At 46.3% G+C, this 13,440-nt stretch overlaps 2 protein-coding genes across 4 annotated transcripts in view; both read left to right on the forward strand.

The window, feature by feature from the left end:
• The first annotated feature begins 1,613 nt into the window (after window positions 1–1,613).
• On the forward strand, window positions 1,614–9,932 carry LOC102213454 (ankyrin repeat and SOCS box protein 5-like). Of its 2 annotated transcripts, XM_013916007.1 has the most exons (8): window positions 1,836–1,896; window positions 4,483–4,577; window positions 6,559–6,638; window positions 6,728–6,835; window positions 6,913–7,066; window positions 7,139–7,273; window positions 8,711–8,902; window positions 9,003–9,932. In XM_013916007.1, the coding sequence occupies exons 2-8, from the start codon at window positions 4,526–4,528 to the stop codon at window positions 9,140–9,142; spliced, it is 861 nt and encodes a 286-aa protein (XP_013771461.1). In that variant the 5' UTR covers window positions 1,836–1,896; window positions 4,483–4,525; the 3' UTR covers window positions 9,143–9,932. The 2 variants fall into 2 exon arrangements, with proteins under 2 accessions (XP_005753436.1, XP_013771461.1); XM_005753379.2 differs by lacking the exon at window positions 4,483–4,577 and having other exon boundaries at window positions 1,614–1,896.
• A 396-nt stretch (window positions 9,933–10,328) lies between these two features.
• Window positions 10,329–13,440, forward strand: part of galnt7 (UDP-N-acetyl-alpha-D-galactosamine: polypeptide N-acetylgalactosaminyltransferase 7) — a 17,073-nt gene continuing 13,961 nt past the window's right edge. For both annotated transcript variants that reach the window (XM_005753380.1, XM_005753381.1), the window contains exon 1: window positions 10,329–10,832. In XM_005753380.1, the coding sequence (XP_005753437.1) occupies window positions 10,710–10,832 (123 nt within the window). In that variant the 5' untranslated portion in view covers window positions 10,329–10,709. The remainder of the gene's footprint in view (window positions 10,833–13,440) is intronic.

Below are 13,440 nucleotides of genomic sequence, written 5' to 3' on the forward strand. Positions count from 1 at the left end.
AGTGATCGTTTGATATATGGACCTGCAGCGGAGTTTAGACCCAGACACGGCTAGTGACGTCAGACTGAACAACCGGATACGTTACAAAATACATTTTGGGGCATGTATTCTGTAATCTGTAGTGGAATACATTCTAAAAGTAACCTTCCCAACACTTGTTGTAACACTGTAATATATTGTATTGTTTACTTTAGTTCAGTCTGTTACTGTTCTTATTGTCTCGGAGCCACTGTTACCACATAATTTCTTTAGGGATTAATACAGTATTGTGACTGTGACCAAGGAGTAATGACACAGTGGGTGAAAAAATGCGCACACTGTGAAAGTGGAATTAGAGAGAAACAAACGACACCAAGGCTGGAGCTTATGGCCTTTCAGTCAGATCAGTCTGGAGTAGTGATGTGTCGGTCGCGAACGAAACGGCTCTTAGAGCCGGGTCTTTGACGTGAAAGACGCGAGCCGGCTACTTATTGGGAGCTGTGTTTTTTTTTCTTTTTCTCTCACTCTCTTGCTCTCTCTCTCTCTTGCACTTTTTCCCGCTTCACTCCGCACGCGAGCCTTGTGCTTTACGCTGAGCAGAGGGGGGAGGGGCGATAGTTACACTCGCAGTAGCTCAGGAACATAGCGGAAGAGAGAGAGAAAGAGAGCCAGGGACAACAACGTCACATTAGAAAGGCATAGTAATCATCCACAACTATTTTCAGTTGCAGATGATAAAGGATTCAGAAAGTTTATTCATGCAGGCCCATATGACAGAGAATGTGCATCTTCTTTTTGTTTTCATATTTTAATTTATATTTATTTGTGTTGTGGTTTGCAGTGTTTTGTGTTGTTTCACTTTAAATTTGTTTAAAATGAAAAAGCTGAAAATTTAAATAGTTAAAAGTTGAAATGTGAATAGTTTGTTTTTGTATTATATGATTTATTTATTACATTTTATGTGGAGTGAATAAATAAAAGTATATTTGCGGTGGCACCTAGAGACAAAGCATGTACAAACTTCAAAACAGTTACGAACTCTGAAGCACGTACAAACTCCGAAGCACGTAAAAACACGTACAAAAGACAACAGAAGTGCTCCAGGATGCTGGGCGCAGTGTTGAGCTTTTGTTACCTAGTGGCTACACAAGCCAGCAAGTACCAACGACCGGATTTGGTGTGTGGTAGTAACAAGTAAATGAACATTTGTTTTTAAATTATTTGAATATATATGAGTGCTTGTGTATAAATACAGCTTGTGTATAAATACACAAACAATACACATATGCTTTCAATTGTGTAATTTAAATGATCTAGGTAGCTCTGTTTTGGAAGTTCAGTTAACGCTAGAAATGTGTTTTGGAGTTTGTACGCGTTTTGTCTCTAGGGGCCACCGCATATATTTATATATAAACATATATAAATAAAAACACTTTTTTCACATTAGTAATTCATTTTGTGCATTATTTTATATTATTGTTAATAATAAATTAATTAAAGCAACAAAACAACCTGAAGAGTCGGCTCGGATCCGAAAGAGTCGAATCTTTTTAGTGAGTCGAGCCGAAAGATTCGGTTCTCTAAAAAGATCCGGAAATCCCATCACTAGTCTGGAGTGGGTCCGACTGGGGAGCGCTCTGTATCTATGCTCCACACGTGGGCGCACATGTGAGATGGCCATGTGCCCCGAACGCAAACAAACCTCTTCAGCCAATCATAAGACTCCCAGCTCGCCCTCCTCCTTTCCGAGCTGCTGCTGCCTGCAGTATTGCAGCGGAGTTCGGAGTAGTCGGAACATGCTGCCGGGGCCGTGTGGAGCTACCGAAGTGTCCCGGAAAAGAGGTGCTGAGCCGGGCCTGCTGCCGAGGCACGTCTCGGAGAGGAAGCGGGCCTGCTGGGGAATTCTTACCAGCCAAGGTGGGCGCATTGATGTGTTTTGGGTGGAAGCACATTGGTGGCGGGGGGATTTCTGTAAATAGTCCCTATCAGAGTGTCAGTGTAAATAACACACTTTCTACAAGTGTGTGGCTGTCAGGTGGAATTTGAGCGTGTTTGGAACAGCCCTGCTCCAGGGCCAAGCGGGGCCTCCAGCAGTTTGACTGGAGCTGAGCAGACGTATGGAAACACTGCCGGCCGGGTGCTTTTATACTAAGGTGGTACATTTAAACGGGGTTTGCACTGAAGAGCTGCTGCTCTGTGAAGCAGCTGGATTGAAGATCCTTAAGCTAAATCAGCAGCACTACTTGTGAAAATACCCACGCAAAACTCCCGATTAATGGCACAGCATCAGTATACCTGTCCAAAATAACTGTGTTTGAACTTTATCACGTGAAACTGCAGTAAGGCCTACATTTAAATGAGAAGAACACAATAATCTCTTTATTACACAAGCACAGAGCACTCGCTTCTGTGTTTACAACAGGCACTTTGTGTCGTGAAGTACAGATCTTACCACATTATACAGAAAACCCAACAATGTGCCCATCGCCTGTGTTCTCCACGCACCTGGTAAGAGAATGGAGGAAGAACTCCCCTTTAACAGGAAGAGACCTCCAACAGAACCGGGCTCAGGGAGGGCCATTTATCCTCGGGCGTTGGAGGTTTAGGGAGAAAAGAATGTCATGAAGGCAGCTCAAGGGTCTTTTCCCTTAGGTTTCTTTGAAATCTGATTTTTTTTAATCATCAGTGGACATGTCATCCCTGCTGGCTGTTAGAAACAATGGAGGTTCACAGACCTCAGCATACACCTCCATTTTCAGCTGTACAGTACATATACTGTACATGCTATGTTTGAATAATGTCGGTAAACAAAGTTAAGTAAAAATTCTGTGTTAGCGGAATTCATCATGCATTCAGTTATTGATACAGAAATGCATACATGTGCTTTAATGCTGGGTCATAATTAGCCGAACACAGAAAGCTGCTCAGTGTATTTGTGAGCTGTTTGTTACATGTTCAGTCAGTAAATACTGATCTAATGGAGGCAGCACTAAGGTCTATGATGCGATGAACAGAATGGATATTCTTGTCCTCACACAGTCCACAGACACACTACACTGGCCACAGGCGTGAATGTGAGTGGGACTGCCCTCTGTGTCAGCACTGTGCAGGCACCCTGCCTCGCAGCCAGCTAGCTGAGAGCGGCTCCAGCTGTTTACGACCTTCATAGGAAGTTTCTTTGTGCTTGCAAACGAGCTTTGCATTCATTTTTCTTCTATTTTTGACAGACGTCTGTCGTGATCTCTGTCTCTGTCTCGGACTTGACTGCGCTTTTTTTTCAAACCCGCTAACTAAAGATAGCCTGGCCATATCAGACTTGCTTACTACACCCTCCAGTGTCCTGTTTTAGAAAGCCAGTTTCAAATAGTCAGGATACCCAAGTCTGGCACCACTGACAAACGTTACCAACCAGCTGACCCAGCTAGCACAGAGCTACGCTGGCAGATGTTACTAAAAGTTATTTTCAAAAGATGTGTGAATGAAATGTTCCTACATAAGGTGGAGGGTGAGGGAAAGTGGGCTGTTTCAAGTAAAACATTTTAGGGACTTGTGATTGTATCCTGTTATGTTCTGAAAGATTCCTGCAGCGCTTCATTGTAAGAGTGAGGAAGACTCCCAGTGCAGCAGCACGCGTCTGTTTTCAGGAGTTTCTGAGGCTGGAGGTGGTTAATGCTGTGAACACGTCACACACGTGCAGTTTGAAGGTTCAGGTTTCAACCTTTGGTTAATGAATGCTTCTAAATTGGTTTTGGTTAGTTAGTGTTAATGTGGGCCATGCAGGGTTAGGGTTATTACAGTTAACTACAACTAAAAGACTTTTTAGTTCATAACATGAAACTAAACATTTTCAAACAATAACGACTAAACTGAACACGGAAAATGACTCAAACTAAACCGAATCAAAAGCAAAAAGTCCAGATGAAATAAAACAAATTAGAAAATAGAAAACTATGATAACATTAACCTAAAGTCAGCCCTGTGAACATGTTTTTGATACAAAATGATTTAATGACACATCTGTAAAACCTGCAGAAAGCTTATTTAAATGTAGCCCAGTTAAACCCCGCGGCAGCTGTGTCGTACCATCCACAGGACGCCAGCAGCAGCTCACTGGAGCAAGGCTGCGTTCCTACTTAACTGTGTACTGTCACCTGGATGATGACCAAACGTTTCTCCCACTGAAACATCCAGATGAACAGAACCAACCTTTTGGGATTTCCTTACCTGGATGACTGAGCATTAACTGTGCACTCTTAACAGAAACATTACACATTTCTTTGCGGCTGAAGGCAGATTCATTGAATTAGTGACTCACTGACAGAGTGGGCTCAGCTTTTTGATCAGAGAGGTTCGTTGTTATGATCTGGAGACACTGCTCAGTGCTCTGCCACAGGAGGAGCCTGTCAGTGATCCAGCTCATTATAGTCTCATCTGATCATTCTCAGTGTTTTGTTGGTGTTTCGATGGCGAGGTGATTCTTAGTCTGACGTGTCCCGCATACAGGAAGGACAAACAGGAGGAGTGGAGGGATTCTGCTTAAGTCAAAATGTCCTATATCTACCAGTGGCTGGATGTGCCGTGGGGAGACGGAGATATGGGTATGTTGGACGTGAGACAGTGTGTGGGTCTGTGGTGTGTGCTGCAGTGACAGCTGAGGACGTGCTGACGAGCTCCAAATGCAGGTGCTGACGCCCTGCTACAAAACAAGTAAAAATCACGTTTCTCATTAAGTGCAATTCTTTGTGATTCGTCCTGTTTTCTACCTTAATTGCAGATTAAGCAGCAATTTCAGGAGCAGGGCCACGCCTCCAAACACGCTCCTTCCGGTTCTCATCTATATAGGTTCCCCCAGTTCTGCAAGCTGTTCATTCTCGTTTACGTGCCCCACCCGCCCACCCTGCTTTAGCTTCTTCTCTTCTATTAAGTACATGGGGATCTGTCAGGCCCGGGAGCTGTCGCCGATCCCCTTCGACGCCTTCCCCAAACCACAGCTCAACTCATGTCCAAGCTTCACCTTTACCTACTAAAATGCTGTCAAACATAAAATGAGGACGTGTGCCCAGCGAGTGAAATGTTCTATAAGAGCGAAATAAGCCACGATTAGTCGACTATCAAAATCGCCAACGACAAATTTAATAGTCAACACTTCGTTTAAAGGCTTTAAACGAAGTGTTGACTATTAAATTTGTCCTGAAAGACGCAGGAATAAGTAGCAGGATTTAAGAGTGGAATAATGGACTGAAACAGAAGATGGCAGCACTGCATGCACAAGGATGCCAGCTGCCGTTAAACCCCGAAGAAGAAGAAGCAACTCCGGTATCGTCGATATGTCCAAATTCAGGCCGCATCCTTTGGAGGCCGCATTTGAAGGCCGATTACGTTACAGCGATGTGACAAAGGCTTCCCAAATGCAGCCGACAAATGCGTCCTACTTTTCCCCAGATTTAGCACGGCTCAGCCAATTCCAGTTTCCAACAATGGCGGCAGCTACTGAGTTTTAATATTACTCTTCTTAATCATTCTGGGTCGCAAAACAAACTTCTAACATATTTTCAGGCAAGAATGTAGCTGTAAACTTCAAATATCTGCTCGGTTTATCAAGACACCACATATTTGCAAAAGCGCTCTGACGTTTTCGGAGACATCTGTTACCCACCAGCTCGATAGCGAGCCGGGGGGTTCAATGGTCACTCGAGCCGACGAGAATTGCAGACTCCCGGCAAATCGTTTTCAAACCCACCGTGGACTTTCGCTATTTGGGTTAAACATGATATATAAGTCACTTAGATAACTTAAAACTGTTATTGTTTGGCTTTTTTTTGTGTTTTATTTGTCCCTGAGTAAATCGGTTTGGCTGAGATTAAAGTTAGTTTTGACACAGCTGAATAAACGTCAAACAGACAGCTGATTAAACAGAAGTCTGAGATGGTCGAGAGTTTACTCCAGTGTCCTGTTATATTTTAGATAGCAAGGAGCAGACGGCTGAGTTTGTTAAAAGTTTAATAAACTATCATCTTGTCTTTATTTTTAGTTAGCACATACCTTAAACACCTCAAGCTGTAAGCTAATGATAGTTAAATAAGTGCGCAGTTTTACGTCCAATGGATGATGATCTGATTAGTCGACTAATGGCAAAAATAATCTGTGACTAGTCGACTATCAGAATAATAGTTTGTGGCAGCCCTGCCACAAGAAGATCCTTACGCTATATCTTACTGCGGAGCCCTTCAGCTCCACAGTAAGATACAGTGGAGCATGGAGCCACATGCCTCCAGTGTGTGGGATTCAAAGCGTTCCTGTTGTGGTTTAGAGAGCGTGTCAGGCCGCACGTGTGATGTGTGTCCATGGGTCGCAGAGAAGGGAGATGCTCTACTGCTTAGTGTTCAGCAACACAACGGCAGGGTGTCATCATAGAAGTCCTCACATGGACAAACATGTTACTGTTTCATCGTGAAATTCCTGATCTTCAAACTAAGCCTGAGACAGAGTTTGAAAGCACATCAGTCATTAATGAGCTCAGGCTGGTGCTTTGTTTTCCACTTTCTACTACATGTCTGCATTTTTTCTGTGTGTTTTCAGGGTCCTGGGCAGATCGTTCTCCTCTCCATGAAGCAGCTTCTCAGGGTCGGCTGCTTGCCCTGCGCACTCTGCTGGCCCAGGTAACTGGACATCGATGTGAGGCTCCGGTAATCGCTTATCGGTTTGAATAAAGCCGACACACGTCCCGTTATTTACATCTGTTTTTCAGGGCTATCACGCCAACATTGTCACCATCGATCATGTGACTCCTCTTCACGAAGCCTGTCTATCAGGACACGTCGCCTGTGTCAGAGCTTTACTAAATGCTGGAGCTAATGTGAGTATCAGCACCATCTGTACATCTGCATGGACGCACCGTGTGTTTGTGTCCAGCAGCTGTTTGTGTGTGTCTAGGTGAACGCTGCTACCATTGATGGTGTCACTCCTCTGTACAACTGCTGTACGTCGGGGAGCGTCGGCTGTGTGGAACTGCTCCTGCAGAGCGGCGCACACACGCGTGCGCATCACACACACTTTCCCTCAGCTTTGCACGAAGCCTGCAAGAGAGGTAAATATAGCCAGCGCACTGTTTGACTATGGGTAACACGTGTTAACTGCAACTATGTGTGTACACGTGCAGGTAACAGCCACTGTGTGGAGGCCCTGCTGTCTCATGGAGCAGATCCAGATTATGAAGTTTCCCACCTGGGCTCTCCTCTGTATGTGAGCTGTCTGCACCGACACACAGCCTGCTCAAAGGTCCTGCTGCACAGAGGTGTGAGTCTCATTCACTACAAAGCTGAGTAGCTTCACCTGATGCGGCTCATGTCTGCAGGACTGTGACTGATGTTTCAAGCTTTGGAGTCCTCTGAACAATCACCTGACAGCTCTGACGCTCGTGCTAAAATGAAAGCTCCCGTAACCGTGGAAATACATCTGAAGGTGGAAAAAGTGAAAATATGAAGTCACTAACGTCTCATAACCAGCAGCTGGGGTCATAACTCCTTTAAGAGACTATATTACCAGTTCTTCAACAGCTGGTTGCCCACAGAAGCCAAGATAAACGTAAAAATCTTGGTTCTCACGTTTAAGTGCATCCATAACCTTGGCCCTCCTCATCTCTGTGATCTGCTTCATATCTCCACTGTTTCCCGCTCTCTCAGATCTGCCACTCATCTTGTTGTTCCTTGTGCTCGTCTCCTCACTGTGGGGAGCAGAGCTGTTGTCATCCGTTCTTGTAAAGCATAACCAAACTTTTGAGCGTTTGAGCCGCTTACGCGCCGTGTTTCCTGCCGGGTAAATGACGCTCCACAACGTGGTGACGTCATTCAGGGCGACTGGAATCGATAAGGGAATCGTTTGCAAAAATGGCAAACAACTCCAAGGAACTGAAACAGTGGGAACCGGTTCTCAACAAGAACCGGGTTTGATACCCATCCCTACTCATAGGAAATATAGATTCCCGTATTTAAGTCACAGCTCAAAGCCTGTTTAAACTGGCTTACTCACTTTAATACAGATCTTACTTGTTGTCAAATCTTGTTTGTTGTTTTTCTATTTAAATGTATTTGAATCAATTTTTTATTGATATGTTTTTTCTTTTTGTAAGGCGCCCTCAAATAAAACGTATTATTATTATGATTAACCCCGAGGACAGACTATGGGGAGATGCACTGCAAAGAGGAGAGTGTTAGGTCAGGGTTAGAGACCAGAGTCACGGTCATGTCAGTGTTAACACACAAGAGTGCGGCTTCCTCCCGAGCGTGTTAGATAAGATAAGATAAGGTATGGAAAGATAAGGAAAAATAAACCTTTGTTAGTCCCACACCTGGGAAATTTGTTTAACAGGCCACGTCCTAAAAAAATAATAGAGGACAGTCCGCATGGTGGTGAGCACTGCGCTCTCACAGCAGGAAGGATCTGGGTTTGATTGTTCTGGTCGGCTGGTCTTTGTGTGTGGAGAGTCTCCACACCCACAGTCCAAATACATGTATGAAGGGTTTCTTTGATTAATCCAGATCGGCCTTGTGTGTGAGTAAAAGCTCTGGAAAGTGCTTCAGGCTGCAGGAAAAAGTGTTGTAGGATGATGTGTGAACAAATGTGCTTGTGGTCTGGAGCAGCTGGAGTGGTCTGTCAGACAAGAGCAGGTAAATGTCTCTGTGTCGACCGTCCATGGTCACGTTTCATGGCTCTGTGGGTGTGTCTGATCTAGGAGCAGATGTAAGTGTGGGCAGAGGCTGCGACAGCCCTCTGCATGCGGCTGTCAGACAGGACAGCGCAGATCAGGTGTCACTGCTGCTCGACTACGGGGCGAATACTAACTTCCGAGACGGCAACAATCAGCGGCCGGTGGAGCTGGCGCCCCCTGGTGGGAAAACACACCAGCTGCTGCTGGCCTTTGAAGGTACTGGTCATGTGCTGCTGTGGTGACTCTGTTATTGTGTAGAACCAGATGAAACGAAGTCGGTCTGAGTCACAGCAGCTCTGTCTCTGTCTCCTTCTAGCTTCTCCAAGGAGTCTCTGCCAGTTGTGTCGTCTTCAGATCAGAAATCTGATTGGGCGATCCAGACTGAACTTGCTCCCTGTGCTTCCTCTGCCCGGCCTGCTCACTCACTACCTGGACTACAGAAGCAACGAGCAGTGACGCCACCGTGCACGCTGATATCACCGCTCTGTGGTTACACCGAGTCCGCCGACATTTCACACGAGAACACGCAGACCTGCTGCATGCTGTACTCGCTCTGTTGCACAGCAGATTACTTTCATCGCCATAACTGACGACCTGTTTCTTTCACTAGAACTTTAGTTACAATGGGGACAATTTGTCTTTGTGTCCTAAACAGAATTTGATTGTTTTTCTTCCTTTTGTTTAGCCTAATGACTCCTCATGAACTTTAGGTGCTGAAACGACTGCTGTTTGCTCTGCTGGTCTTATCGGGTCTCAGTCTGTAGGTCTCGCCTTAGCTTGGCGATGGACAGTCTTCACCGTGATTGAGCTGAGCGCCTGTTTCAGCCATCATTGTAGTTTCATTGTTCAACTTCACCTGCTTCCAAGGGTCACGGAGAAGACAAAGATCTGATGACGTGAAGGCTCCAGGGTGACCGACATCAGGCTCATCCTGGTGACTGGATGAATATATTTCATGGAAATGTCCTGGACCCCAGTGTGATGGTACCCGTCCTCCATCATTGCTGTTACCGTCAGAGTTCAGTCCAACACTGATCAGAACAACACTGGATAACCCTTCATGACTTTGCGATTTCACTTGTATTTATTCATTTCACTTCAGCTTCGTGTGTATTTTTTAATCTTTCTGAGCTGCTCGTTTTGTGATGTCATATTTATTTTATTGAGTGAGGCTGTTTTCATGTTGTGACTGCTGTAATGTGATCATTTCCCAACGTTTGGGATGAATAAAGTGTGTCATATCTAATCCTCTTCAATTTCTTATTTCCTTGGTAAAGTTATTTATTTGAAGGTCGGGTGTGGAAATACCTCAGCGAGGTGTGTGGTTGTACAAAACATGCAGGCGTTTAATTGGTTGAGTGCCTTTCAGTGTGTTGGCATGTCCACGTCTTTATGTGGCTTAAATCAGGCCAGACACATCTGAGGTGTTGTACAGTTACCTGTACACACCTGTGATTCAGCTCTCTGCATCCTCTTGGTACCAGGTGAGACCGAATCATTGCTTCTAATGATTTGGACTTATTATCACCCCGTACCTTTATTCTGAATGCTTTCATATTAACTCCGTGTGAATGCTACCAATGCCTACTGTTCCCTTGGATGCACTTTTTACAATTGTATATGACGTGGACAATGAGCCACATCCCTCCTAATGACGAACAAACCAGACAGGACCGACCTCTTGTTTGTCTCCACACCCAGTAATACCTGCTTTTAAGCCCGTGCGTGAGCCTGTCAGCAGTGGAGACCACAGCCTACCAGCATTGTCGTCCGTGCAGCAGCACAGCCCCACAGGTGGTGGTACTGCGTCTACATCTACACGGCGCCTCAGAGAGCCGGACACGACCGAGAAACAACCGAAGAAGAAGAAACTGTTCCTAGCATGGAGAGGCACGGCGTGTCGGTGTAGTGGAGGCGGAGGTCGCTGCGTCAGCAGGAGCCTGTTCAACATTCAGCACAAGCTATTAGCTGCTTAGCTCCCGTGCTAACTTGAAGCTAACGCAGCGTAGCGGCTGCTGCTAACATGAGGCTCAAAGTGGGATTCATTCTGCGGAGCCTGCTGGTCATCGGCACGTTTCTGGGCCTGTTGGTGCTCTGGTCCACCCTGACCCCCAAAGCCAACAGAGACAGCCCGTTTGAGAAAAGGGTGAGTACAAAACAGGCTCTGAGCCACATCAGTGTTAGCGTGTGAGCAGTTATGACACGCTGTTGCACTGTGTGTGTGTTGGGCAGTCAGCGGACGCTGTGGTCTGGACTCTAGCTGCCTGTACAGTCGCTGCTGCTGACAGCACCGTGGCTCCCAGCATTCATATCCGCATATGTCACCATGTTGGAGTCAAAGGCGGAAGTGGGTTGTAAAAGTTGTTCCGGTATTGCGGTTTTTCTGCAAGGTATTCAAATGATTGCATGTAGACATAAGACCAGTGTGCCACTGAGCCACACGGTCATGGCCGGCGGGAGGTTGTTGGTTCAATTCCAGCCGGAAACGCAGATCCTTTTTGGGTTATGTAAGAAAGGGCACCCGTGTGGAGATTGCGTGGACCCGGTCCCGGGGACGTGTTCTGGCGCTTTGATGGAGGCTTCAGCAGCTCCCGGTGCCTCAGTCACACCTCAGAGGCAGATCTGTGTGCACGCCGCAGCCCACAGTGGGACACCTTTACGTGTCGTGTCCCGTGTCTGCAGCTGTTTAATGGTGTAGGCTCTGCACAGTCACGCTGGTGTTGTCAGAGGACAAGTGTCCAGTACGTCCTCTTTATTTGTGCCAGAACAGGTGTCCTGAAGCCCTGACCAGTCTTACAGCGCTGTCAAACACAGGAGACAGACAGGCTGCACCATCTGTTGTCATGTCTTCAGGACATTGTCTGCCTCTTTGGCTGGAGGCAGGTGTAGGTAGAGGGGACTGGTGCAGGGTTTCACACCGTTATTGGATCTGGTGTAAGGCGGCTGCCACAGAAATGGTGTCACCTCTACAGGGCTGGGCTATATGGACAAAAGACGTATCCCAGTTGTTTTTGCCACATGAGTGTATATTGATACACATGATGACAGTTGCTGTGGTGGTGGATGGATGGGGGGTTGGACCATTTCCAGGAATTTTCCCCACAAATGCTCAAAGTACTAAAAAGGAGTTATTTTTGATACTTTGCTGATAATTCATCCATACTTACAGTTACTGTAGGGTGTTGTTGAATGCTGGCCTAGTGGAGTATTAGTGTATTAGCAATTTTAGGGCAGTAAATGAATCCTGCCACGGCTGACCGACACCAGCCTGGTGCAGAGAGGCTGTGTGGGTGCTGTGCCTCTCTCTGAACAAGGATTCAACTCTGCTCATTTCTTGTTGGTGTCAACATCACACCGAGTCTCTTGAACAGTGTGATGTTAGACAGCTAACGGGCAGCACCCATCACAGACTCCCTGCTATGGTCTTCGGTATGCTGCGCTGAGGCTGTGCTGTGAGCTTCAGGCAGGACTGCTGCCTCTCTGCCAGCTTGTGTCACAGTTTGCTAGTGAAGGATCAACGGAGCGATCACAGCTGTTTGCAGCTACTGGTGATATTTAATTTTTAACACGGGCTGCTTATGAAACCCACCTGTAGTCATGTACCTGCTGTGGTGTGTCGTCTCCGTCTGGGCCTGCCACCAACCTTCAACACTGGGTAATGCGCCACCTGGTGGTTTGTACTGAGATTGAGAGAACCTCTGTCTCCATGAACCGTGACCCCTCAGAGCGGTTCACCTTCATGGCCAACTCTAGCAGGGTTTCATCTGATTTAGCTTGCTGAAGGCAGCAGTCACAGGCAGCGTGCAAAACTGTTTATGTGGGCTATAACCATAAGGTCTTATTATTACTAAATAAACAGTGCATAGACGAACAATGAGCTCCTGTGCTCCTTCAGATATCAGTGGGGCTCCTTCAGTGTCGGGAGTGAGTGTGGGACAGTCTGAGGTTTGATTTGTGTGTCCTGGCAGCAGTGAGGCAGATACATGATTTAGTACACACATGCACAAAGAGTGTGCCTGCACCCACTAAGTGTTGGCTAAACACAAAAACATTATTTTTCTAATAGAAATAAGGTAAACTGGCTAACGCTGAGGAAGTCCAGCAGCTTCCTTCACTAGGAGTTTCGTTTCCACCGGTGTGTCTTCTTCTGAAACACACCTCGCCGTCTGCTTGGCTGTTTAACATCAGCTCGGAAGGGCTGAACCTGGACCAGACCAGATCATCAAACAAGGGGGAGGCGGGGTTTATTCTGCGTTGTCAATTTAGACAGACGCTGCAAAAATCCATCGCTGACTTCTGTGAATGAGGGAAGACTGAAGCAAGCTGACCAACACATGCTCTTACACATTTATGACCAACTTGTTTATTTCTTTGTTGGCGTGCTGAGGTTTGAGAGCTGCTCACACTCAGTCGGTTTTACACGTGCGGAGCTGCAGATCTGGCTGAGTCCATGAAGAAGTAGGAACAGGCTCTCATCATCTTAGGTTAACGTGCTACACGAGCAGCTTTGTTCCCTGCTGAAGCAGGTGGGTCACCGAGCCTGCGAGCAGCTGTATGTAATCCAGTCACCCAGGTCGGCCCGGGGATGCTGGAGCCTGACCCTGCTGTCACACAGTCAACGCACACACCTCATTGTTTGTATAGATGTCTGTGTTTGTGTTTCTTTTCTTTGGATTTGGTTTCAGGGACTGTACACAAAAGGAAAAGCTACAGTTTAAATCACCCCACACACTAACACACACACACACACACAC

Source organism: Pundamilia nyererei, unplaced genomic scaffold (assembly GCF_000239375.1).
Source record: "Pundamilia nyererei isolate P.nyererei 1_Seehausen unplaced genomic scaffold, PunNye1.0 scaffold00424, whole genome shotgun sequence".
Lineage (NCBI taxonomy): Eukaryota > Metazoa > Chordata > Actinopteri > Cichliformes > Cichlidae > Pundamilia > Pundamilia nyererei.